Source organism: Tyto alba, unplaced genomic scaffold (assembly GCF_018691265.1).
Source record: "Tyto alba isolate M040663 unplaced genomic scaffold, T.alba_DEE_v4.0 Super-Scaffold_17, whole genome shotgun sequence".
In the NCBI taxonomy this organism is placed as follows: domain Eukaryota; kingdom Metazoa; phylum Chordata; class Aves; order Strigiformes; family Tytonidae; genus Tyto; species Tyto alba.
This window is the reverse complement of record NW_024881279.1, coordinates 7545148-7572679: the sequence shown is the minus strand read 5'-3', so window position 1 is coordinate 7572679 and position 27532 is coordinate 7545148. Positions and strand designations below refer to the sequence as shown.

Genomic DNA, 27532 nt, shown 5'->3' with positions numbered 1-27532 from the left:
AAGCAGTGGGCATAGCATAAAGCCTTGTTTTCAAAGTAAAAGTTCTCTAAGGCCTCTTTATCCACTTCTGGCCTGTTTAAATGGACTTTCTGAAACTGTAAGAATTGGTAAAACACAGCAGAAGAACTTGAGCCTTAGTAACAGGCTGACCAAAATTGTGTGTTGGGATGAAGGGAACCATCTCACTGAAAACAACAATGCTGAACTCTGCTCAACTCACACAAACGTATTAAGTCACACCATGTATGTTTAATACACTAGCAAAATATTTATTTTATAATGATAAAACAGAAGTGAAGGATTTCTTTTTGGTGTGCACCAGTAATTGTAGTAAAAGAATAAGGGGATTAATGGACTCTTTATACATTTCAATGACAAAAATTCATAAAGGTTAGCATCAAATTCAACTGTTCTCCATTTACAAGCATAAAACTTACCATAATACCCCCCCAAACACATATATAAAGAATTATAGTTTTAAAATCTATAAAAAGTAAAAAATATACAGTCAGAAGATCTAACTCTTATTCAAATCTTTAATATAAAATTGTAAACATTTATTTACACAAAGGAAATGTGTATAACAAAATTTTGAGCACCCTTTTCAATTGAATCGTGGTTTTTGGAAGGCAGTGGATGTTGCACAGTGACACTCTCACCTTTCCTACCCAACCAAAACCGCAGTTTATAAATAAAGCCATGGGCGGCTGGCTGGGTACAGTTCAGGGGAGATGTATTTTATTGCTCTGAAGCTGCAGCAAATGGAAAGCCCAAGTGCATATATAGACAGCTACATGTTAGAGGGCATAAAGGCAAAGCCCAGCCCTACCCATGCACCTATGTACATCTAAACCGTATTTTCATTTCCATTGAACTGTTTCCACTTTGTTACAGTGATACCGTATTTCCAACAGTCTGGTCGTATTATGTGGACAGGGACCAAAACCAGAAGCGAGGGCTGTGTTTTCTATCAGGTTAAATGCTGTTTGGATCCTGTTCACATATGAAGACCGATGGGCATTACAAGCCAGTTTGCCTAGAATCATACTTAATTTTACTTCAACAGTACCATGAAAAGGCCGTCATCAAATCCAGATATCTTCCTGAACAAACCCTCTAGTCAAGCAGGGCAATATCCACCTTAGCTTCCAGAAACAGCGGAGGAAGGAATACATCTGCATTTTCCTGGACATTTAGCTGGATTGCCTTTTTGGTAGTAATAATACAAACAGCAGATGTTCTTTTCCTCCAATTAAGAAATCACAACTGGATGGATTGTATTTTGACTTATTCAGAACAGTCTGTGTGCAAAATCTACTGGAAAATGTAGCAGATTTCACCACAACCTAAACAGGGAAGAAAGAAAAGCTGAATCCTACTACCCTGTTATTTCTCTCAAGTGTTTGTAAGGGGGAGAAAAAAAACAGTGACATTGAAGGATGTCACTTGAAATTATGAGGTCCCAAGCACCCCCAACAGGAAGGGAAGGCACACTGGTGCAGTTAACCCTTAAAAATAAAATTACAGCAAACACTCCTTCCCCTGCCATTGCTAGTTTATAGCTATACTCTTCTAACGACACTCACCTTGGACCAGTTTTTGGTTTAACTTAACAGTAAACCAAACTCCCTAGTTCTTTTCTTAGATTGCCAGTATAAGAAAAGTTAGCATTAATTATTTGCATCTCAACTACTTATTCTAGAAAATATCAGAAGTGTCAACAACCAAAGTCACTAACACCTTCATCTTCCCATTTGAAGACAATCTTTATGTTATCTTTTCAAAAGCTCTACGAGGGATTAAGTCTGCTTCAGTGAAGTTTTATCCACTATTCAACGGTGGGATCCACTGATCAATGCACATCTTTCACCAACAGTTCAACATGATAGAATATCAAATCTGTTCAACAGAGCGTAATTCATCCACACTAGGTAAGTGTGCTGGACAAACCATGTTCCATGCATATTTGGAAAGGGTTAAAGTATTAGTGTTAAAAAGCAGTTTTTAAAAGTGCAAATTGTCTCATAAAGGAGCTGCAGATACAGTAAAATATGTTCCTTCTTTGAAATCAATGTTATCCTTCACTTCCCTTCACCCACTCAGGGAAATAACCCTCTCTCACACATCTCTGCAGTGCAGAAAACTCCTGAAGAAGCCAGTCTGTGTTGAAGGAAATTGCTTTTAAATCACAATGCTGGGTTTGATTTGAAAGTTTAAAGGAGTTTTCAAAAAAAGTGGATTTTAAAGGGAAGAGGTATTTGTGCATTTCAAACAAAAGCTTACAACTTTAATTTTAAAATAAAGGTTAAGGCAAGGTGGTTTGTTGGTGGATAGGGGATTTTTTTTGGTAGAAAGTAAGGACTTTGGAACATTGACTGTTCCATTGTGGTTTTTGTCCTTTCTGGGACTGACCCCAACACATGGATAAGGGGTCTCCTTGGGCTGAGCTAAAGAACCAGCATCTGCTTCAAGGGATATTAAAGAAGTAAATCCACCAGTCTATAGAAAGATTATCAAACTCGTAACCCAGTATGTAAAACAAAACAAAACAAAAAAGTATTTAAAGGGGGAGACTTCCATATTGGAGCAACCCTGATACAAGTACTCTCCCAGGCTGCCTGTGCTATTATGGCTTACAAGGACTTTCTACCTCTCAGCCAAATTCTTTTTTCCTAATTTTTATCCTGAAGTGACAAAGTCTTGTGCTCATTGTGTCACTGCTAGCTTTGGGGAATGAACTGATCTCAAAAGTTAATTCTACTTTTTACAACAAAGAAAACTAGATGAGCTGTCATGAAGCAAAGCCTTCATTTAAATACAACTACCTTTGGAAATAAGTTATGAAGAAACAGGTGCAAAGTAAATGGCTTTACAATTCATGTTAAACCTACTATAGTTTAAAAGTTCTCCCGTAAGAAATTCCCCCTTTAAACACAGCAAGGTATAAGCCAAGAACTGTGCCTCTCTACAACAGAGTGCAAACTGCAGCTTAAAAGACTACAATCTATTAAGACAACTACCTAGACTAACTGGCCGGGTTTTAATACTTTCTTTCATCTATTACCAGCGTATAGAAATATTTACTGTGAAATATCACTTGCTTATTGAGAGTATAGGCACATGCTTCAGCGATGGGGAAAAGAAACAATTCAAAACATTTTGCAAGCATATTCAGGTGCAATACAGCCTCTTCTCAAACAAAAAGTCAGAAGTTTGGTGGACACTACTACAATAGCATGTCAAGCTATGAACAAATAATGATTGCAAATAATAGCTGCAGGAGACTAAGCCCTAAACACATTTTGTGCAACTATTTGCTTTCTTTCTGCACTATTTCTGTGGAATTTTGTTTTATTTTTAAATAATTAAAAAAATTAACTTTAGAACACTGCAAGTGAGATCTCCGAAAGGCTGGCTAGGACACGCACAGTATTTTTTGACCTGTTCAAGCATGTGACTCCTTAGAGACACCAAGATAAAGCGCACTATTCCTACAGACCTGCTCGGTGCGCCATTACCATGTATCAACACTCATTGAGAAGCAGCTCAACCATTTACCTCTAATGCCTGCAAGTCTCCTCAATGCCACAGGTTTTTTGGTCCAAGTGTTGTTTGTATTTCATGAAATAATTAAAAAGGTAGAACCCCCACCCCCGGCCCCATTTTAATGAGTTCCTAACAACTCATCCAAATCATTCATCCACTCCTCTGAAGTCCTGTTTTTCAGCAAAGAGTCTATCAGATCTGTGTCACCAGTTAAGTTCTGAAGTCCATTATTGCCCGACTGGCCACTGTAGGCAAAAGGCAGCTCTTGACTGGTTGTCCTCACAGGGTACCCTTGACTACAGTGCAGATTAGCTCTGTTGGGCAGTTGCTGATTTGGATTCTGGTTGAAAGCGTTCAGATCTGGAACAGTCTGGTTCATGCCAGGCAACACTTGCTGTGAGGGTACCTGCTGTTGTGTAGGTGGGTTTGTCCGCTGCTGTGCACCTAAAGATGACGACAACATCTGCCCAGAGACAGCAGCATTCATGGAGGTCATCGGTCTGCTGGTGCTTAGGGTTACCTGAGGCATTCCTTGGGCAAACTGTTGGTTGGTCATCTTTAGATGAGTTTGCTGCATGTGGAAAGAGGAACTGGCGGTAAATGGTCCTAAGCCACTGTTTGCTTGTGTCTGGTTGTTAATATTAGGGATCCCTTGGTGTTGCCAAGATGGATTTTGAGCCCCCATAGCAGCTGGTACTCTTGCCATCTGTGGCTTAGATAAGGTTGGATTCAGTGCACCTTTATTGTGCTGCTGAGAAATACTTGAGTTTGCTAAGGTATTCTGCCCATACCCAGCAGGAACGGCAGCACTCTGGCCCAAGCTGCCTTGTCTCTGCATCGGTGGCTGTCCATTGGCACTTTGAGTTGCATGCTGGGGAACCATCTGTGTCATACCAGACGCCAAATTGTATAATCCCCCTCGCTGAATGTTTTGCATATTGGTATACTGAGTCACCCCCCGATCCTGCTGACTGGAGCCTGACTGGAGTGGAGGAACAGAACTGTGTCCAGGTCCCATCTGAATCATGTTCTGGGTCTGAGGAAATATCCGTGGACTACTGGAGCTGGACTGTCCTAAGTTACTGACCCCAGGCATGGCTGAAGATGACCCTGAAATACACAGAAATATTTTGCACATTAAATACATCAGTTCAACTAGAGCCAAGCTAGGCTTGAAGACACTGTAATCCAGAACGGAGATGCCGCTGCATTTGTATAAACCAACCTATGCAACCAACACACAGACAGCAGTACTTTAATTAAAGGGCGTCAGTTGTTGCTCCAGTTAGCACCTCCACCTTGATCTCAAAACCAGATATGCCAATGTCCTAAAAAATCTGAATACCACTTCTAAGAGTTCAGCATCATCAATTTAAAAAAATAAAATAGACTGTAAAGGCAGGACTGATACTTCTTTGTGAACAAAGGTATACACACATACTTTGAAGTGCATGCACCATTTGCTAGGCTGTTAAAAAATACCACTTACTGCATATACACACTGTCAGTTATTCCGTGCATACACCGTGTATCTCTTATTGTACAAGTGTAGGGTTTCTAGTCCTGTGTTTTTGCAATTCCAGAAATTTCTTCTATTTTATATAACTTTCAGAAATTTTTGGTCAAGTATCTTTTGGATTTCAACAATGAAATATTCATTATGTTAATTTGCAATGCTGATAACCTAGCAAGATGATTTGCAAAAATAAGTCTTCTCAGCAAACAGAAGAGTCCTTTGTTCTGGTAAATTCTGAGTAAAAAAGTGACTTCCTGTAGAAGTAACAGACCCCTACTTAAAGCTAAAAAAAAAAAAAAAAAGCACTGAAGTGTAATGCAAATAATCCCCCCCAACTTCTTACAGACAACCAAGAGAGACCTACCTGCACTATTAATTTCTTCACTTTCAAACCGAAAAGCTGAAATTTTTTTTTTTTTATATTTTAAGATAGTTAAGGAATACTGGCCCTCCATTATTCTTAATTCAATTTTTTAGTCAAATATAATTTTATTCAAATTATATTGAATTAATTATCAACAAAGCATACCATAAAACCACCAATGTTACGGGGGGTGGGTGGATAGATAGGAGGAACACTCCAGTGAAGAGGTAGTACACATACCAGGTTTTAAGATGCAAAAAAGTTACAATGATCATAACATGGAAAAAAGAGTTTTAATAATACTGATGTTCATTATAGCAAAACATACTCTATTTCTAACAGGTGTACTACTGTACTGCTGTAGAAAAGTGTCAGGAAAAAAAAATGTTTCAGTGCAATATTTCAGTGCAATGCTACTGATGACTTAAAACACAATCCTTTTGTATTGGTATCAAGTTCTTTCAGTTAAGTAACAAAACCCAGTCATAGCTCTGCTAGACACTGCAGTCATGAACATCCTCGTTCTGACAGTATCACATTTCTATTTGCATCTTTTCCCTTCAGTATTTATTTCTATGTGAACACAGAGTAAGGAAACAAAACGAAGGGAATAAACCTAGAGTAGAAAAAAGTGCTTATGAAAAAAGACAAGTGGCTTCTTGATGCCCTGTTAAATAAGGATTTTTCAGGTAGGAAGATGAGTTTTTACTGTTCTCTAGTTCTTCCACATTCATGAAGTTATTCCAGCTTAATGGCAACAACATCTTTTATTTATCAGCATTAACAGACTGAACACATACCAAGCTGCTTCTCCTACAAAAAAAAAAAAAAAACATGTAGGACACTAACACATAATGAAGAGAATTCAAATTGCATTCTCTTCTAAAGCTAGCAGGGATAAGAATATTAGAGAATTTTAAACTCATCCTAGTAGATGAGAGAAATAATACATCACTTATTTTTCTTTAATGAGAGCCTGTGATAGATACAAGCAGCTGTGATGTTAAGCTTCAAAAAAACCTGAATCCCAATACATGAAAGTTAAGGAGAATTTAGAGCCTGTAAAGGAAAATGGTATTATAGAAAGGCCTTTAGAACAATGAAGGTACTTAAGAACTAAGAATGTCAAAAGCAATATTAAGAATCAGAAGCTTAAGTTGTCCCAGATATCTGGGACATTGGAAGCTGTTAATTTGGAACTGAATCAGAGTATAGGTCTAAAAGTTTTAAGACAAAGTGATGTGGGAAGATGTTGTAATAAATTAATTAAAAGCCACCCAATCCAGGAAATTTGAAGACACCTTATTTTTCACTCCTGATATTTTTTCTGCCATTATTTCAATTGCCATGTTTACTTACCTGTGAACTGTCCAACCTGTTGCTGGTACGGATTCTGCGGCTGATCCTGATACTGGGGAGGTGGTCGAGTCAGATGCCGCTGCAGCTGTTGCTCTTGCTGCTGCCGTTGTTTCTCCTAAGGTCCAATGCAGGACAATTAGAAAACAAGCCAAACTTTTTCCAAGGGTGACTATCTCAGATAAAACCAAGCTATCCGTATACTTTTATGTGGAGCTGGTAATTAAAGGGGCTTCCACAGCCTTAAAGTCACTTCAGACCTTTGTTCTCAAGGCTCAAACGCAGTCAATTTAATCTGATGAGTGACAAGACCAGGAACTCAGAGACAACAGGACAACAGCATGCATTACAGGAGTTACTGCAATACATGTCTGAAGCCTTTAAAATACTGAAAATCTAAGAGTCTTTTAATCAGTAACATAATCAACAGGCATTTTTACCAATACTCTAAAGACACTAACAGGTACAAAAAGAGCAAAAGCAAGTGCATATAAAAAAAATTCACACATACTTTTTTGCCCTTTACCTCCAGATCAACTTATTTTAGATCTCCTTAGAAATTAAAGTACAAGTCAAATATTAACGTTACACAGAAAAGTAAAAACTCAGTATGTAAATATTTTCTAGCCCTTGTTTTCAAAAATGAAAAAACTATATACAAACCCAAATTCTTATATGCCACAAGTCTTCCTAGAAGATTATGGAAAACTGCAGAACTAAGTTTATAACAGAAGCTACACAAGTTTGTAATCACTGCTCAGAACCATTTTCTTAACAATGCACCAATCAACTGAAACAAATACTATTAATGATTCAAAATAACCTTACCTCTTTAAAAGCACATTTAACCCATACCTACTTTATGATAAAAATATTTGAAAAATAAAACAAGCAAATTTTCTATTACGGGAAGCTTTTTGGGAAAATTAAATTTAAAGCCTTGAAGGGAATGTCAAGAGTGTAGGTACATGCATTAATAGTACACTCAGAGATCCTGACAGCGTAAAGAGCCAAGAGGCTGCTTTTACAATATTGAAACATATCAGACACAGTATTTCTGGCTCTTCTTCCACAGGTATCTTCAACCAGAGTGAAATTCTGGGATAACCATGCAGTGATACAAAGCACAACTACCTACTTACCTTGAAAGTTACACAGAGCACAGAAGGGGACAGAAATTCCCTTCCAAGAGTACTGGGGTAAGGACACGAGCAATAAGCCTTTAAAGAAGAGACTAGTGCAATGTAACTAATAGGCAGACACACATTACTACCATCCTTTTGAAATGTCTACAACTAAGAAGCTGTTGAGACATGCAGAGGAATGAAGAGGGCAGGCTGCCTGACAGAAAGGACCTGCTGCTTGCAGGACCAGTCAAACCTGAAAGAGGCTGACCACAGAAGCCAAGAAGAGATGCCATAGTTTGAGAGAAACCCAGAGCTGCAGAACCTGGCTCGGGGGAAAAAAAAAAAAAAAAAAATGATGCAGAATACCAAATGGAAAGACAGCTTTCGAGTGGCAGGGAATGGCACTGAAGCTACCTGAAACTGTAATTCTCCTGCAAAATACAGATCAGCTGATTCAGATTCAGAAACATTTCTGTAAAACTACATCTAATATCATGTGTATCCAAATTTCAACTTAGAATGCTCACAAGATCTAGACTGACTGAGCAGCATAAGGCCAAGAAATGTGGCAAACACAGTATCTAAGTCTGTTCAGCTCCAAAGCAGAGCTGCTCCTTACTTGGGATGGGAGTATCAGTATACAAAGATGTAAGCTGTAGAAGTTAGTCATAGTTACCATAACTAGGACAGGAATAAAATATTTTCATAATACTGATATTTACTACAGCAACATGCGCTGGCTAAGCAGAAGCAAATAGGTAGTAGGAAAAAAAAATATGTATTTTGACACTCTGTTTGAGATATGCTACTCATCACCCTGTTAATACAGCACCCTGCTGTTCAGCAAGGTCTGTTACTTAGCTAAGGAAACCTGCTGGGCCACAGCTTTAAGAGCTGTAATAGAGTTCTAATAATCACCATTCACCAGTGGTGCAAAAGTACAAGCAGGATGCCAATACCCCATACTTCCTTTCTTCCCACTTTCTTTCAAAGAGTGCCTGTTCGTTAACATTTTGGGAGAGTAACGATTTGTAATTTTTGACATTTAATATTAAAATACAAGTCATCAAAAACTGAGTGATTAACTAAAAAGTATTATATTTATTTATGCAAGTTTATAGATCACAGAACTCATACAGAAAATATTATATTATTTATGATTTGGGCACCCTTTGTCCTTCAGCCTTTGACAGCTTATTTCCAACATGATATTCCCTTAGCTCAAATCTCAAATTGTATTATTACCCAAATATCAAAATGTATCTTTAGCAACATTCATACAGTTTTCTTTAAAACACTGCCAACCACATGGTTATGTTTTATCTCCACTGGGTCAAGAACGGAAAGGGTTTTTCTGTCAAGTCAGTCTAGTCCTCTATTTTAATGGAAGTCTCCAGGTGATCAAAAAAACCATTTGCTAGGACTTGGCACAGCCACAGCTCCACAATACTGCATATCCTACTCAACCCTTCCCCTTAAAATGGGCTTTCACATATTTTCAGTTCAGAGGAGACTGTATCATTTCCTTCTTTCTTAAATAAAGCTTCTGATGGACAGTCACTGCAATAGAAGTTACGGTGTGTGTGTCCCCCCACAACCATTATCTGACCTTCTCTCACCACCTCTATTTTCCGAACTATTATTACACTGAAAATCCCATCTACCAGGATAATGACTCCCAACTTTAAAGTTGAGAACATTGAGATATATCAGCTTCTAACAGCACTGAAAATTAAGGCAATTACACATTCTCAACTGTTATTAGTTGAAGGACTCCAGAGCATTTAAATTTATATTTTTTTAACACTTTTTTTAAATCTCAGGGATAGATGCAGTTCACAACTTTTTCCATTAAACCACTGGCTCCTTTTTTTTTTTTTAACTATTATCCCTGAAGACAACAGTTTCTGTGGCTCTTCCCTCCCCCCATTGTCTTCAAAGACAAAACTTTTCAGCAGCACAGATGATTACGCTTTTTCCAGAAGATCTGAATACCAGGTTGTCCCTGAGCCTCAAACCTTCTTTGAAAACTCATCTTCCCCTTCCTCCATACCAGATATTGATAGCTTCTCTGTATGTACAGTGCCAGTGCCTGGACTACGTCTGCATGGACTTTTAAAAATGCGGAAAAGCACCAATGATGGGAATAAGGCCCTTTGGGCTGAAAAACTTGCAAAAGGTTTAAAGCTTAGAAAGGTTCACACAAGGAGCACAATTCCCTGAGAGAGGCTAAAGCAGCTTTCTACAGTCTGATAGGCAGCAGAGTTAAATTCTTCTGGCAGGATAAGATGCAAGTTGGATGCAGGTTCCTTGCTCATTGCTCCCATTTTTAAAGCTTTATAGAACACATCAACAGTATCCCAACCTTTTATTTTATTTTTGCTCTAATTCTATTTGCCTGCCTTCTTTCACAAAGAATTTACACCATCTCTGGTATGATACATTCTCTCCATGTAGGTATTGTATTTTCACACTACTCAATTCTACCTATTTTATTCTCTTCATTCACCACAGTACCTTGTAACAACAGAAAAAAATAAGTCTCAGCAATCAAGTGCTACGTGTTTGGATTACTTTTATAGAAACATAAAACAGCAATTATGATACCAAAGTGGCTTGTAGTTTACATTGCCTATTTTGTAATGTGACAACTGTTCAGCAAAATACCAAATTCGGTTTCATCCACCAAAGCAAATCAGTGCAAAGAAAAAAGCACTGCTGGCCCCTGCCCCTCTCACCTGCTCAGCCAGAAGATGTTGCTGTCTCTGCTCCATTAGGAATTGCTGCTTCTGTTGCTCCATGAGCAAGTGCTTTTGTTGCTGCTCTCTCTGCTTCTGCTGGTCCATCAGCATTTGGTGTTGCTTCATCACTGCTGCTTGCTGCTGATTGCTGAGATAAGGGGGGTTGTTGTGGTTACCTGCCATGGAGACATTGGGAGCCTGGGCACCCACGCCAGGGCCCGGGACAGAAACGGGAACACGAGGAACGTTAGGAGAAGGGTTTTGATCCTGTAGAACACAGAAAAAGTGACATGAGTTACAGAAAGAGGTTAGCCCTCCAGAATTTAGAAACTCTACATGGTTACACAGATGAGGAAAGGCACTTTCATGATGATAACCACAATTTGTATTATTACCGTAATTTTACAGGATAAGGAAGATATAAAAAAAGTTACACAGGGAGAGGAATCATAACACATCTCAGAAAAACAGAAATTGTCAATTATTGCTTCTCTGTACATTTACACTATTTCATAAAAATTAGATCAGTTCCTCGTATTTTGCAATCTTTATGCAAAAGCTTCTTCACTAATGAAAAGGGCAAAATGTGATACAGTTTCCAGTTCAGCTGATTAAAGACAGCCAAAAATACAAAGTGCCAGACACAGAAGTAACAGTCTGGAGTTAAGGTCAGAAGCTCCACAACATTTAGGAAGAGAGGCTTTAACTTCAGTCTCAAAGTACTTCCCAAAGCCCAGCTCAAACAGGTGAGTATAGCTCCGTGTGCTTCTGCTCAGCCAGAGGAAGAGCACCAGTTACACACCAGCTTCAGCTTACTTTGGTAGCAGCTTTTCAAACACTACATTTTAAATTTTCATTATTCAACGCATTTATTTAAATCCGCCTCTTCTGTCAGCATTTAATTCAGCAAGCGTTTATGCCTCCCCACTAAAGTTGCTTTTTTTTAGTATGAGAGTATTTAAAATTTGCAGGAAAAGGGGAAGAAGGCTGTCACTGATGAAAATGAGTCAATGTATTTTTCCAGCAATCCAACCATCATCATACTCCATAGAAAAATACTCCAGAAAAGCTTGTTGTTACTAATTTTTCATAAGTCTGGTTTTTTAGAAATTGGAACTTGGTCTAGGCAACAGCAACATCGGACAATTACCACACAAGATCTGATACTGTCCTCTTTGTACCAGCAAATCCATTTGAAATTTGACAATTTTAATAATTATTAAGCACAGTTCAGCCTCATCTCTAATTACACAAACAAATACTCCTTTCAAGTTTAGAATTCAGCCAATAGGTTTGGCTGTTGGTTCTCACTCTCTGCAGTTTTGTAAGAAATCATGAGCCAAATATAGGTAATGCTGTGCTAAGTTTTTCTATACGCAAGCTTTTGTGAAATTCTCCAGAAACATTTATCAGTATTTCTGTTAATTCAGTACAAGTGTGGCAATGTAAATTCAAGGTCACGCTCATGTTTTTCAGTGGGGGGGAGATGTGACATACACAATCATCTTTATCCTTCCCCTTCTTCCACCAAAATGTCTTCAGATTGTTACATCCGCTAGCTTTTAAAGAGATTAATTTTTTTGTGACTTATGAAGCACACATTGAGGTCAGATTTTTATTTGTGTATCACTGTGGTCTTTATCACAGACTAATCACATCTTTTTCACGTGTTTTTTGTTTTGTCGAGGGAACATATGACTACAGTTGGATCCCCAATAGCTTTTCCTAGAGGAGCTTTAATCCTTGTAACAAAGACCTTTATTCTCAGCAAGCCCTCTAGTATGTGCATTGCAGGCACATGTTACAAAATTCCAACGAGTCTGTACCTCCATCTACTACATAAGTTTTTATCTGCAGCGTACCTGTAGTATCATTTATGTACAAGGCAATAAAACACCATCCAGAATATTCCTTTACAGGAAAAACCTGAAGCATATTGCTTCAAGCATACAAATATTACTATTACTCATTCTTAAAGTTATATTTTTCTCCTATCCCATGCTTCCCCCATCACAGAATGGTTTGGCTTGAAAGGGCCCTTAAAGATCATCTAGTCCCACTCCCTCTGCCACAGGCAGGGCCACCTTCCACCAGACCAGGTTGCTCCAACCCCCGTCCAACCTGGCCTTGAAACCCTTCCAGGGAGGGGGCAGCCACAGCTTCTCTGGGCACCCTGGGCCAGTGTCTCACCACACTCACCGGGAAGAATTTATTCCTTACATCTAATCTAGATCTGCCTTCTTTCAGTTTAAAACTGTTACCACTCATACTATCACTGCCCTCCCTGATAAAGACTCCCTCCCCACCTTCCCTGTCCCCCCTTTAAGCACTGAAAGCCGCTCTAAGGTCTCCCCAGAGCCTTCTCTTCTCCAGGCTGAACCCCCCCAGCTCTCTCAGCCCGGCCTCCCAGGGGAGCTGCTCCAGCCCCCCCAGCATCTCCGTGGCCTCCTCTGGCCCCGCTCGAGCAGCTCCGTGTCCTTCTGCTGTTGGGGGCCCCCGAGCTGGACCCAGCACTGCAGGGGGGTCTCCCCAGAGCGGAGCAGAGGGGGACAATCCCCTCCCTGGCCCTGCTGCCCTCACTGCTCCGGGTGCAGCCCAGGGCACTGTTGGCTTTCTGGGCTGTGAGCACATGTTGCTGGCTCACAGACAGGTTTCCATCCACTAACACCCCCAAGTCCTTCTCCGCAGGGCTGCTCTCCATCCATTCCTCACCCAGCCTGGATTTGTGCTTGGGATTGCCCCAACCCATGGGCAGGCCCTTGCACTTGGCCTTGTTGAACTCCCATGAGGTTTGCACAGTCCCACCTCTCCAGCCTGTCCAGGTCCCTCTGGATGGCATCCCTGCCCTCCAGCGTGTCACCGCACCACACAGCTCGGGGTCGTCGGGGAACCTGATGAAGGTGCACTCAATCCCACTGTCTGTGTCACCAACAGAGATGTTAAACAGTGCTGTCCCAATACCAACTCCTGAAGAAAGTCACTCGTCACTGCTCTTAGATGTCATGCGGGACAATGTCAAAGGCTTTGCACAAGTCCAGGTAGAGACTTAGTCAATAACAAATTCTTAGATTTGAAGGGCCCCAAGGAAAACCCAAGAAATCAGGAATGCAGCCCTGACTTCCAGCTCTCTCCAAAAAAAGGAGCAACTGAAGGCATGGCTTTTTATAGTAAGCCAACTCTGACACAAGTAGGGACTAAAATGAAGGTAAAGAAATCAAAGCTTCTTTGAGAACACTGTTTAACACTGCAGTTCTGTATGAGTTATTTTAGGCAGAAGTTTACAAAGCATCTATTTATCTTTGTAAGTAGAAGCTTCTATGAAATGTGACATAACTTGTTGCCCACAAAGTATATTAAGCTGGAAATCACACATTACCACATGACCTACAACAGAGTATTAAAAACTCCCCAATAGAAAACAGAGTTCTTGATTCTTGTCTCATCTTATTGCACATTATCGTTTTCTTCTGTAAAATCATGCAGCAACTGTTTTGAAACAATACCAAGTAATCTGTCCTCTAACCTTATCTATCCAAAACCCTCTGGCAAAACCTTAAGTCTGCTACTAAACAAGGGTAACAGAAACCACAACTTTCACCTGATTGTGCGGTAGTCGGTAGGCAATGTTTCCAGACTTGGGTTTCAACAGGATCATCCCATTTTGGTCATCGTTCACGTGAGACAGCGGTGGCTGCTGGCGTTGTTGTATGTATGCCAACATGGGAGTCTTGTTCTGACCTGGTACTGTAACCCCCTGTTCACATTCTGCTTTGTAATGAGAAAGGGGTTTGGTGTTCCCATAATCTAGGATAGAGCCTTGACTATTCACAGGGTTCTGGTTCAAGCTGTTTTGCTGATGACCCAAAATGTTCACATGGTAATTGCCTCCAGCTCTTGGTGAGCTTTTAGTTCCCATATTAGACATCAAGAGTTTCTGATTGTTGAAGTCTGGCTGGTAAACTGATGGGCTGGTGGGATTTTCCATGGTATATGGGACAGCCAGTGGACTATGAGAAGGCCCAGACTGTTGCCATGTAGACATCTGATTTGTTTGGTGGACTTGTGAAGCTTGCTGCTGGTTCTGCAACATCTGGTCTCTCTTCTGCTTGGCAGCAATCTGCTGAAGTTGATGAGCAGAAGACATTTCTTTGGCACTTCCTGCGCCCTTCCCAGGTAACAACACATTGGGGAGAGGCCTCTGGACGTTCTGAGAGTGGTTTGATGCCTGCATCATGGGCTGATTAGGATTTTCAGTCATTGACTGACTGGAAGGTTGAAACATAGCCTGTGAACTACCAACCGCTGGAGAAGCAGCACTTACAGGTACAGAAGCAGCACCAATAAATGCTGGACCTGATGAATTGGATCTCACCTGAGGAGATCCCATCTGTTCCTGTTCAAAGGGTGCTGGGGAAAACTCAGTCTTTATGTTAATATCTTGTGGCAATGGAGTCTGTACAGATGAATTTGAAGAATCTGCATCTTTCTTCTCTTCAAAGTCTTCATTAAAGAGATCCTTCATGTCTTCATCAGGCACTGACCTATTAAGCTCCTCAATAAGTTCCTTCCATTCTTGCTCATTAAGATTAAGATCAGGCATCAAGTTATTCTGTGATATAGAAGCCCCTGCTCCAGCAATCATACATGGAAGATCATCTACAGGCTCCTGCTTCAGCTCTTTGTTCAAACTCAGAGGAAATGAATCATCAGCATCACCACCTCCATTCATTTGTAGGCTGGAATCTGGAAGACACTTCTTGCTGATGCCATCTAGCCCCATCGGATGTTTTCCATTAAGTTGTAAGGTATCTCCACTGCCAGATTTCTTGTCAAGATGATGAAGTGGAGACACAGGAGGCATTCCATTGGAAGAACCACTCACTCCACCAAGGCCATCATCACGACGCAGTTTCTTGGACACAGAAAAGACATCACCATAGCCATTCTGCTGGTCTCCATTCTGAGGGGAAGCAGCACTATCAAGCTTTCTTTTCACAGTCTCATGGAGCTGCTGAAAAAAAAGGAAGGTTTTAGTTATTTAGTTTTATGTTTCATAGATTAGGATTTTTATTTCTTACCAGAACATTGTCTAGCTCTGAATAAAACATTTTAGGGAAACAAGATTGAAAAAAAAAAAAGTTACATCTTTGCTTTGATAAGATTTGTTTTACAAAGATAAGATTTGTTTTGACTTCCTTACTATAATCTCTTAGGGGAGGCTTTCAAAAATATGTACTATATCAAACAAAGCCCCCTCTTTCAAATAAACCCAAAATCTGCCATACACTTTGACAACAATAAAAAGTTGAGAAATGGCTGTGAACTGGAATATATTGTGATTTTTCCTATTCAAAATGAAAAAATATTGAAGAAGGTTAAGATCCAAATTTTAGATGAGACTAAAAACCTGTATTTTGTTTGGCCCATATATACACGGTGTAATTATCCTGTAAGACTGTGTTCTGGGTTGAGTGAGTGGTGGAGTTTTTTGGTGGCAGGGGAGGGGGCTATCGGGGCGGCCCCTGTGAGAAGCTTCTCGAAGCTCCCCCAGCTCCACTTCAGCTCCACTTCTGTTTGGGAAATTGAGCCAATTGGCTGCGCCTCTGTGATAACGTATTTAAGAAGGGACGTGGTGACGGGCAGGGGGACTTGTGAGGAGGAGTTGCTGCAGCTGCCTGAACACCAAGGTCAGTGGAGGAACGGAGGAAGAAAGGAGGGGGGAGGTGTGCCGGAGCAGAGACCCCCCTGTATCCTGTGGTGAGACGGCAGGACGGCCCCCCCTGCCACCCATGAAGATCTACGGTGGAGCAGACATTGATTTATGGCCTGTTGCTCCTGCTCAGATGATCAAGGTTCTGTGCCTGACGAAGGCCGGGGTCTCATGGGAAAAGGTAGCCCCGCTGCTGTAATTCAGCACTGGAAGGATTGCAGCATGCGGGGGAGTCCCACGCTGGAGCAGCTCGGGAAGGGCTGCAGCCGTGGGAGGGAATCCAGTCGGAGGAAGTTAGTGACCCATGACAGAGCAGTGTGGGGAACGCTGCGGCCCATGGGAGGAATTCATGTCGGAGAAAGTTTGTGGAGGACTGTCTCCTGTGAGAGGGGGACCACGATGGAGCAGGAGGAACAAGTTTTGGACACTCCCCTCACCGAAGATAAGGGGAAGTGGCAGCGCTGACTGCACCCCCCATTCCCTGCCCCTGCGCCACTGGGGGAGGAGGTAGAGATATCGGGAGCAGAGCTGAGCCCGGGAAGAAGGGAGGGGTGGGGGGAAGGTGTTCTCAAGATGTGGCAATGCTTCTCACTGTCCTACTCTGTTATGTGTTGTTAGCGTCTGTAATAAATGTATGTTCTTTTTTTCTTCCCCTAACGAGTCTGCCTTTTGCTCGTGACCATAAAGGGGAATTTTCTCCCCATCCCAGTCCTATCTCAGACCCCAAGCCTGGCTTCTCTGTCCCTTCTCATTGCTGGAGGGGAAGGGAGAGAGAGCTGCTGCATTGTGGTTGGCTGCCAACCAGGCCCAAACCACGACAGACTGCTTTATAAAGCAGTTTCACATTTATACAGTTAGAGAAAAAGAGAGCCACTTATTTTGTGATTACAATTTTTGGATAAGAACTATGTCTATAAATTTTGTACACAATCATATTTTTGGCACTAAAGCAAAACCAGTTTATCACTAGAGTGACCGCTGTTCCACACTTATGTAAAATGCAGTTCAGAGTTCAGTCAATTCTATCCCAGCACCGTAGGTTACTCCTTTCCTCTTCTCCTACAGTGTTTGCCAGCTGCTCCTCTCTGCATTATGTCCACCAGAGCCCCAACCAGCTCAACAGTTGGCTTCTCATAGCCAGTGAATAATGCACATATTCTTTTTCTTGTAGTGCCACCTAGAAGCAACCAGAAGGTACAGCAACAGTTTTACAACTGGAGTTTGAGAGTCTTTGTTCAACTTCTCTTTCCTGGCAGTATTCTTTCAAATATAAAGTTCTCTCCATTGACCTCAAAAACATCTGAAAACAGAATTCATACACACATCAAAGTTGACTATAAACTTTTTCCTCCCGCAGGTGCATTCTGAAAAAAAAAAAAAAAAAAAAAAAAAAAAGTTGTGCTTTGCTTGTGCTGGAATGCTACACCAACGCAGACAAACCTGTAGGGAAGAGACACTGCTGGAACAGAGCAGTGCGCTTGAGGAGCAAATGCTCCCATCAGCTCCCCTGACCTGTACGAGATGTTTTTGTACATCTCAGCAGGACACATGAGGAGAATCCCCTCAAAAAGCCACCGTCTGAATCGTGGTTCACTGAAAAACAGTCCTTTCAGATGGCAGAAAAACAGCTCATTAAACAAACCTCAAGACAAGTATACTTATTTTAGTATTACTTGCAGTCCCAACAACACAGTCCACTCACCCTTGGGGAAAACTGTCTCATCCAAGAACAAACAGGGGAAACCTCAAGATCTCAGCACTCAAGCAAGAGGTAGTATGTAGAGCTAGCATAAATTATCAGAAGAATTATACAGCACATGCCTGGGCAACAGCATTATTTGATTTAAGGATAGAAGGACTGGTTCACAGTTAATTTTTTTTTCAAACAGTCTGCAGTTAGCTGATCTTTGGGAAAAAAACATTACTTGTTTAATGCTTGCATAGGTAGCAGCAAAATCTTATTTTTATCTGAGGGATAGACTGCAGCTTCCCAGGTGACTATGGTCTTCTATATGGTTCATGGAAATAGCAGCAGAGTAGCAAAATCAGCAGAAGACCTAGTAGGATGAGGTGTGGTGTACATTTGGAGAGGAGGCTGGAACTTGAATTCTATTTATTTGAACATTAGGTCTACAGCTTGGAGTAGCAGATCTGGAGTGAATTTTTCAAATACTGACTTTAAAGAGTAATGGAAATATACTTTTTGGTAAAAGGCAAAACAACAGAAAGCAAGGAAGTCTCAACTCAATCGCAACATTTGGCTTTTAGCAAGTTTCCCCTTGTTTACTTAATACTTCAACTGGGAAAACTGAAGCTCAAGGTGGATGAGTAACTTGCCCAAGGTCATACGATGAGTCAATCAAAGTTTGGGAATGGATCCTCCTTAATTCTCAATCATTAGGGAAAAAACACTCCCTGAAAACTGACATACAAATAACAATTTAGTTGTGTACTCTGAACTTCTCGTAGCAAAATTTCTATATTAAATCAGAATACATGCCCATTGGGGTCACTGCTGTAATTATAATTCATATAGATAACTCAAGGCAACTAGGCTTTTGGTAGCACTATAACTACAATTGCTACAATTGCACACAACTCCTCACAGGCTGCAAAACCCATCTGGGTTGCTGGACAAATATTCCAGAAGTTAATCTGTTGTAATGTCTTTGTTACTGTACTACTACATTTGCAATATATTCAGCTTCCTAGACTAAGATTAAATTATCCATGCTTATAAACTACACTTACTACAGTTTAGAAAAGAATATAGACCCCTAATATCCATCACAGGCTCCTTCTGTCAATAAAAGCACGTAAGAGCTTTCATATCTATCTGGGTTTTAACAGTCATAATGCTCGGATTTCTGATTATTGGTGACATCTTGACTTTAGTTGCCCTAGACAAAGTCCTCCTTTGATCTAAAACTATATTCCTTTGTCAAAAAAGAGGATTGAATTAAAAATAAGTTTAATATATTCACTAATGAAGTAAAACGTGGGGGTGACTGCTACCAGCCTTGCTTCACCTCAGCTAAATCTAAGATTATTTGAAAGATATCTGACCTGTACAGGACAGCTAACAGACACATAGGAAAGAAGAAAAGCTGCTTATCTTCCATCAGAAAAGACTGAGCCCAGATTGTAACCAGGACACTTAACTTCTAAGTTTTAGAAGCTATTCACCAACTGCACTTGCATCCTAGTTCGCTTTTCATCTTAAAGAGAGTCAAAAGCATACTTTGATATTGGGGCAGTAAGTCTACACTAACATTTATGCTACTGTAGTTAGCTATCTACAATACAGCCACCTAACCAGTTTAAAACTAACCTAGTAACAGTGTTCCATTTTCTACCCCCTTCCCTCTTCTAAGAAAAGACAGCACTATCAAAATTTGGGGGAGCCAAAAGTTACAGGTTCCTTCAGCTCTGCCATTAGAAATATATCCAGATACCTTCTATTTGTTCATGTTCAATTTTGAGTAATAGAACCTGAAATTCTCATACCAGATACATTCATATAACTAGTCTGCAAATAGTGTCACTGCCAGTTGTGAAATTCCTTTCTTATATGCATTTCTTGCATACTATCTTAGCTTTTGACTTCTTAACAGAAAAAGAAATGTTACATTCAGTTCTCCCCCTGTTTGTTTCTATCCAAATAATCTGTTTTTTTGTGGAAAAAAAAATAAAAAGGAGCACGTAAGATACAAGTCAGACAGCAAGCTGTCTACATATCAAGCTGCTCCAAAAGAGTTCTCAATGCAAGAAAAACCTGTTCTCCTCTACCAAAACTAAAAAAAAAAACAAAACAAAAAAAAACAACAAAACCCCCCAAAAAAAACAAAACAAAACTAACAACCAAAAAAAAAACAAAACACCAAAAAAACCCCCACACTGACAAAGTAAAGCATAGCTTACTTGCCACTAAGAAAATCCCTTTAGCTTTAATTTTATTGTCCATTATCACTCTGTGTAAGGCACAGTGGCCCTCTGGTATGCTGTCCATGGTTTTCTTAGCAGAATCACTCAGTTTTATTTGTAATACACAAGCCAATCCTCCTATGACAGAAGATCAGACACAGAAATGCATTCCCATTTTCTCAGCCTAACCAACTTCCCAACAAAAGATGAACCTCCAAGACCTCTGCTATTTAGCTTTGCTTAAAAGTATTACCCCAAAAAGATTTATTCAAAGTATTTAAACTGATATAGCAACAGTGCGAAGAAAGGGATGTAAGCAGGCCTCAGCCCTTTGGCCCAAGAGAGGACAGACAGTTTCTCAAACAGCCTCTGAAGGGCCACAGGCTGCACCTCCACATCACGTCAGAGCTGCATTTTATTCACGTGAGCAAAACAGACAGTCCTCAACATGGTAATAAATACACCCATTTGGCAGGAGCACACATGTAAGTCAGGCACTAAATGTGGATTCCTCATGTGAGGAACACAAACTGATACAACGCAGGTGTCATCCATCACAACAAAAGGGGTGTCCAACACAAGCAGCCTCTGACCATATAATTCACAGTACATGCACGCTATACTTGACTAGGACACAGGACCACAACGCCGGAGATGGACGCATGCCCAGTCAAATGACAAGGCTTCCATCAGAAAACGCACAGCACACAAATAATTTTGATAAGCTATAGTCAATCTGTGTCCCAAACCCACCAGTTTTACCACAATGATGCTCAGCCATATTGTTGTCTTACTGCAGGGACAAGTTGGCAGACTTCATAAAAGTTGTCCACAAAGTACCATGGAAGTCCGACAAGAAGAAACTGGAGAAAGCTTTAAAACTTCCTCTACAGCTTTTCTGTTAGCACTCGCAGAATTCAAAACTTCAGAGTTCAGTGCAGTGCTCTGTTACTGCCTTGGTGGGAAAGGGGCATGAATCACTGATCAAAAAAGTGGCACAAAGTTGTTCTGCGTCTCTTTTTTTTTTTTTTTTCTTAAGAGGAAAAGATTATTCCATGAATCAAAATATCAGTGTGAAACACTCGATACCTGAAACTAGTTTTAGATAATATTCTGAAACCAATGACATTTCAATGCATTAGATCTTAACAAGCATAACAGTTCACATTGTTCATGTGAAAGCAAGAAAACCTTCAGAATGCATAATTTTTAAACTGAGAACAGTCATATTTTGAGTCCTGTAACTGAAGACAATAAATATATATATATATAAAAAAGTAAAACAGAAACTTCATGCAAGTTTCATTTTTTTCTGAAAAAATACCTAGTGAACATGACAGAAAAAACTTCTTTAAAAAAACAGTTTTTACATTGCTCCTTTTAGGCTCCATATAATGTTCTCATTTAGTTTTTAAAGCATCTGCTACAGAGATTAAAATATTCTTACAGGACTCTACAAAGCTTTAATTTTTTATTTTGAATAAGTTTACCATTTCAGTCTCAGAATTAAGTTACATCTACAACTATATGTCATGAAATACCAGCAAGAGAAATATAATGCTGGTCATTTTCAGAGAAGAAATGTTATATTACTCTAGAAACATAGTAGAGATCTAGTTCCCATATGCCTCCTAGCTAAATACCAGCCCCCTCACCTGGAAGGGGAAACCAAAATAGAATATATTTGTTTTTCTGCCATGGAAGTGGTAGTATTGCCACACATATAAGCTCCCATGAACCAGAGCTTACAGTAGGTCCTCTATAAAAACAGATTCTTCTCTCCAGCCTGGCCAAGGACAGGAGTAAGAAAGATGACAACCTCTGAAGCTGGAACAACAATGCAAATATCAGAAATTGTAGTGTATGAATTTTGGATAGAAAACACAACATTTTGACTACATGACTTGCTAAGAACTCCCCATTTATTGTGCATCTATCCACAGCTTCCAAAGTTACACCCGCGCTGCAAAGAAAGCATTTTATTACTCAATGTGTTCCTACATTCCACTGTGTTGTCAGAACCAAACTGCTGGACTAATTTTAATTTTGACTTTTACTTTAATTCCAGAAGACTTTTGTATTTGGGTGACTGCCTGCTGGAGTGAAGAAGGGCTGTGGATATGCACGTCTATAAATATCCCAAGCCTGCATTAGTCACAAGGGGCAGCTTCTGCTACAGGAATTGTTCTGCTGAATCAAATAAACTGCTGTGCCTTCAGCTGCAATGCCGGATCCTCCACCTCACTTGAACTTAAACAGCAGCAGCAGATCAGTCACTCCCAGATCCTTAAAGTTTAGGAAGCATCACTGCATATCTAACTAATCTAGTAAGGGAAATGTTTCAAACATACAACAATACCTCACACAGAATTACAAGGAGACAAAGAAAAACCTGTCTGAGTTGTTGGGCAACAAACTATCAGACTTGTCAGCAAAAACAAACAACGGTGGCAAGACTACACTGCACTATAGTTATATATAAATAACATGGAAATAATTTGCTATTTTTGTGGTAAAACATAATTTCACAATTTAACACCCCTTTACCACAGCTTAAACAAAAATGAGGTCTTTGGAACTGTTAGTGTACCAGCCTAAGTTTCATTAGTGGAATGCTATTAATGCTTCTCAGTACAATCCAGGCAATTTATTCCCTTTAATTTATTACTTTAGGTCTTTTCAACCAAGAAACATTGCATTGCACTCCTTATACTTAAGTTTCTTTTTAAACTTTTTACTTGGTGCCTTTGCTTAAATCAGAATTTATCTATTATTAATGTTAAATCTTCTAGCACTCCCAAACAAATGCTGGTCTGCTCTTCAGCTTTAACACAATGCATTCCCAAGACAGGCTACTGACTAGACCTCCTCTGCCCATTCCAGAAATACTGTTTGTGGTTTTGTGGCAGACCTAGACAAAGCAAGCCATCTACACAACAACTGCTCTCAGGTGGGGAGAAAAACAGTAAGAAACAGAGAGCAGGTCTCCTTCCAAAAGACCACATCACAAAACAAGGAGTGGAGATGAAAATCCAGATCTTGTGATCCTCCTCATTCATATGCCAGTGAAATACTTTCTGTTCAGCTCAGTGATATGCTACGCTATGGTGTATCAGAGAAATAAATACGAGGAAGCCAACCTTTCTACTGCAGAGAATTTAAACAGCATTATTAGAATGAACTTTCTCAAGTCAATCTCAAACCTGGCAAGAAAAAAAAAACATTCTACATGACAAGTCCTGCCCCTTCCCCACTTCCCTGTTTCTCAAAAATAAAAGATTAACACAGCAGAGAATACATTATCCAAACATTAAACATAATCTACTTTGAACACAGTCTTAATAATACATTAAATAACAGAAATGTGAAGTAAATTTCAGTATTTGAATTTCCCATTAAATAACGATCTCAAAATTAAAAAAAAAAAAAAAAAAGACTAATAAGTTTTTCATCCTCTAATGAAGGACAGGCCTACATGGTGCATAAATCATCCAAGGTATTTCTGTATCAATACTGTATTCTCTTGTTTTCTGTGGCTCAAATTTTAGAGCTGCTTAGTAAGAAAACAAAGGAACAATCTACCACTTACTTCTGCTCGTAAACAACTTCAGGATCTAAAATAGAGAAAAGACTAATGGAAGAGAAAATACCTGATTTTGGCCACATGAAAAATCATACAAGACATTAAGAAGGAAGTGATGGTGCTATCCTATTCCCCACGACTATTCTGAATTTGCAGAAGATGCTCTGAAGTACAGCTCTAGGAGTGCATATACTTGTGCTCACACTTGTGGCACCACAGCTCAAGTCCTTCTACTACAAGCCCTTGATGCTAGATCACAAACCCTTTACATGACATGCTTTCTTTTTCAAGGATCACAATAAATGCTTCCTTAACTTTCAACACCAAGTGCCAGTTTCCAAGAGAAGATTCATATGCAGCTTCATGGAAAACTCTGGATCGTAACAGCAGTGATAGCTGATATAACACGTTCCACTGATCTAGCAGCATTCTTTTGAAAGGAATATGTCCAGGATATTTTAAAACAAGATAATTCTGGTGTTCATCCAAACTTTATTGAATATTGTAAACCAAACCCACGTCCTTCCTGTACAAAGCACATGCTTGGTCTTGATAACAGCAACATGGTTGCTAGAGGTAAAATACCAGCCTACAGAGGTACCTTTTACACCGAAGGAATTAAATTAGCAGCAGAGGGTTCTTCTTGTTGTTGTTTTTCAAAACTTGAATTACTAAGCAAACCAACTTTATACCCTAGTAACGAGGTGATGAATCAGTAGCTGCAATTAAGCTTACAGCCATGCATCCTAGGAAGGAAACAGCAGGCCAGCACGAGGAAGAGTCATTCATACACTAAAACCCTCTTCTGTTGTGTAAATTGGCCACTGGCAGCAGCTTCCTGTACAAGAAGGGCTTCCCCAGATGTGTAGTGTATTTCAAAACCTCACTGCTGTTGAGAGTCCTCATTATAATGGATGCTAATTAGATCAAATCCACATCCAAAGCAATTTAAAAGAAACACCTCCAATGAATTAAGGACGTCTTTCTTTTAGAAGATCAATATGAAGATGTGTGGCAGCAGTTTAAGCAACAGGATTTAACATGCTAAAGAGCTCTCCATGTAACAAAAATACGCATTATTAATGGATAGAGTTCCATATGCAAAAAGCCTTAGAGCCCAGACAGAAAATAAGCAGAAATCCCACCATGTCTTTAGATAATAAAATACGAGTTTGAGTCATTTTCATTCTGACACGTTTGCATTCAGTATCAGTCTACTAAACAACAGCTACCCACAAAGTTTTACTGAATCGTTGTCAGGAATGCACAAGGTCTCCTCTCTTCCTCAAAGACTCTTCTTTAACAACCATCTGAAGTGCTCTTACTGTGCCACAAGTACCTTACTCTTCAGAAAAGTCAGTATGTCCTAGATTCTCATATGTATATTATCAAGAATATAATCAATTCAGTCAATCTCGTAAATACTACAAATTGCACCCATTCTGCCTAGTGCTAGTCACATTAAACCTGACATTGCTGTGCCCCGTGCTTTACTATTTCACATCACATCTAGTCATACCCAAGTATACAATAAGCACTATCACAACTCTGTTTTAAAAACTGTAACTGAGCAAGACAGCAGAGGATCACATCCCCCTTCGCTTCTAACATGATCAAACACACACACACCATCTGGTGAATCCCGTATCCCCTTTTAAAGACACCCAGAACAATGCTGTATCATTTTCATGCAGGCCACCATTTAGAAATACCTGGCTTTAAGAAAGACGGGTATTAAGATAAGCAACATTTAAGAGGTTATCCTACTAACCTACATTACTGGCACATTAGTACACAGCAGTATATTTAAAGGGCTCAGAATAAGTTAAGCAATAGCTATCTTGATATACAAACAGGGCTGTATGAATATGTCCTGACAACCAGAAATGCTAGAGAAGCCAGAGAAACATTAAGATTTTGAGCTAATCCAGTTTTTAATGGGTGGAGTGGGATTCTCATAGTGTTCACACCCACTAGAGTGAGTGCAAATAAGCAGTTGCCTTTCCACTGAAATTCTTTCCAATATCAGATTTAATAGACACATTATTTGTCTTAAAAATTCCCCCTCAGTAATAAGCATATCCTTATCAAGTGACTCCACTAAACCCTGACAGCCTCAATTAAAGACATAAGCAAGCAAACAAACAAAAAATCCAAACCCACCACAGCATTAATGCTCCTCTGACAGTTTCTGCAGGGACATTTTAGGTGAATTAGTCAGAAACGCAATTAAGAACACCACGCTACTCTGAATGACTGTAACCATCACAGGCGGCCACCCCCTATCCTTACCTCAACGGGCAGCCGTTTTCCCGTACTCCCCCAGAGCACAAAGGTGACAGGAGAGAAAATAAAACAGCGCTCATCAGCTGTAACAGGGCAGCCACGAGCGCTCCGCAAAGCAGCGCCCTCCCCAAGCCATCACACCGACCGTGAGGGCTCGTTTCCCCTTCCCCGCCCGGTGCCAGCCGGGCACCACCGCGCCGACCGGCGGCTCCTTCCCCCACGCCGCGAACGGGCCGGCCGCTTACCGCGATCAGCGTGCTGCTGCGGCCGTGCTGCTCGCCGCTCGCCGCCTCGGCCTCCAGGCCGTTGGCTCCGGTCCTGTCGGCGCTTCCCGCGGCGGCCGGCGGCGGGGGGGGTGCGGGCGGCGGGGGCGCCGGGGGCGGCTGCCGGTGTTTGCCGGCCCGCTTGGCCTTGGCCTGCAGGCAGCGCTGGTGCAGAGCGAAGGTTTGCTGGCGCTCCAGCTCCAGGCGCTCCGGGGATACGGCCTGGTAGCGGGACTCGCAGGCGCTGTGGTGCCGCCGGCAGAGCTCGATGCGCCGGCGGAGCCGCTCCATCACCGCGCTGTGCCGCGGCACCACGAACTCCGCCATGGGGCAGGGGGGCAGCACCATGGACCGGAGAGCGAGGGGGGCGGCTGCCGCCGTTCACCGGCTCCTCGCCCCGGCCCCGGCCATGGCGGGGGACTCCCCCCGCCCCCCTCGGGCCTTCCGCCGCTCCTCCCCCCTCCCGCCGGCCTCACCCGGGCTACCCCCGCCCCGGTTCCTGCCCCCCGGCCCGGCCCGGCGCCCGCTCTGCTCCCCCCCGCCCCACTTCCTCCTTCTCCCCCGAGGCCGGTGCTGCTGCGCTCGCCCCGCTCTCCCTCAGCCTCGCCCGGCGGCCGCCGCCCGCCCCCGCCCAGGGCCCGCCCCGCTCCTCTCCGGCGCGACGCGCCCCGGCGGCCGCCGCTCTCAGGCACGGGCCGGCCCGAACCCCCGACTCCCCATTGTTATCCGCGCCGCCGCCATCTTGAAATTGTTTTTCCCCTCAAGAGCCGAGTAGCGACTAAATAGGCGGAGCTTCCTGGGTGGTGGGCAACGTCACGGCGCATAGCGCGTCACGGGCCGTGAAGGACATGCCTCCGAGCCAATAGAAAGGCGCGGGGGCGCGAACGGCGCGGCGGAGGCGTGGGCGGCGAGGTGGAGGCGGCCTTCGGAACGTTTAAAAGGCACGGGCACGGAGGGGGCGGGGCAGAGACGGCGCAGCCATTCAGGCGCACCGGGAGGCGGAGCCAGAGGTGATTGACAGAGGGGAGGGCCTGGCTCACCTGCCTCTGCAGCCCCAGAACCTCCGGTTTGGGCTCAAACCTTTAGATTTCGGGGCAGCGGGCAATGGAGTCGTGC

At 41.6% G+C, this 27532-nt stretch overlaps 1 protein-coding gene across 2 annotated transcripts; it reads right to left on the bottom strand.

Moving 5' to 3' along the window:
- Positions 1-254: 254 nt before the first annotated feature.
- Positions 255-26943, bottom strand: MAML1 (mastermind like transcriptional coactivator 1). 2 transcript variants are annotated; one of them, XM_042790215.1, is made up of 5 exons: positions 26399-26943; positions 14249-15661; positions 10648-10917; positions 6786-6900; positions 255-4656 (listed from the first exon to the last, which is right to left on the bottom strand). In XM_042790215.1, the coding sequence occupies exons 1-5, from the start codon at positions 26762-26764 to the stop codon at positions 3665-3667; spliced, it is 3156 nt and encodes a 1051-aa protein (XP_042646149.1). In that variant the 5' UTR covers positions 26765-26943; the 3' UTR covers positions 255-3664. The 2 variants fall into 2 exon arrangements, with proteins under 2 accessions (XP_042646149.1, XP_042646150.1); XM_042790216.1 differs by having other exon boundaries at positions 14249-15658; positions 26399-26874.
- Between the last annotated feature and the right edge of the window lie 589 nt (positions 26944-27532).

Excerpts from the sequence above, each read along its gene's own strand:
- MAML1 (XM_042790215.1), bottom strand. The coding sequence starts at position 26,764 with ATGGTGCTGCCCCCCTGCCCCATGGCGGAGTTCGTGGTGCCGCGGCAC. Across the intron at positions 6,901-10,647 it reads AACATCTTCTGGCTGAGCAG|GAGAAACAACGGCAGCAGCA; the intron begins GTGAGAGGGGCA and ends ATTGGACCTTAG. Across the intron at positions 4,657-6,785 it reads ACAGGTTGGACAGTTCACAG|GGTCATCTTCAGCCATGCCT; the intron begins GTAAGTAAACAT and ends TGTGTATTTCAG.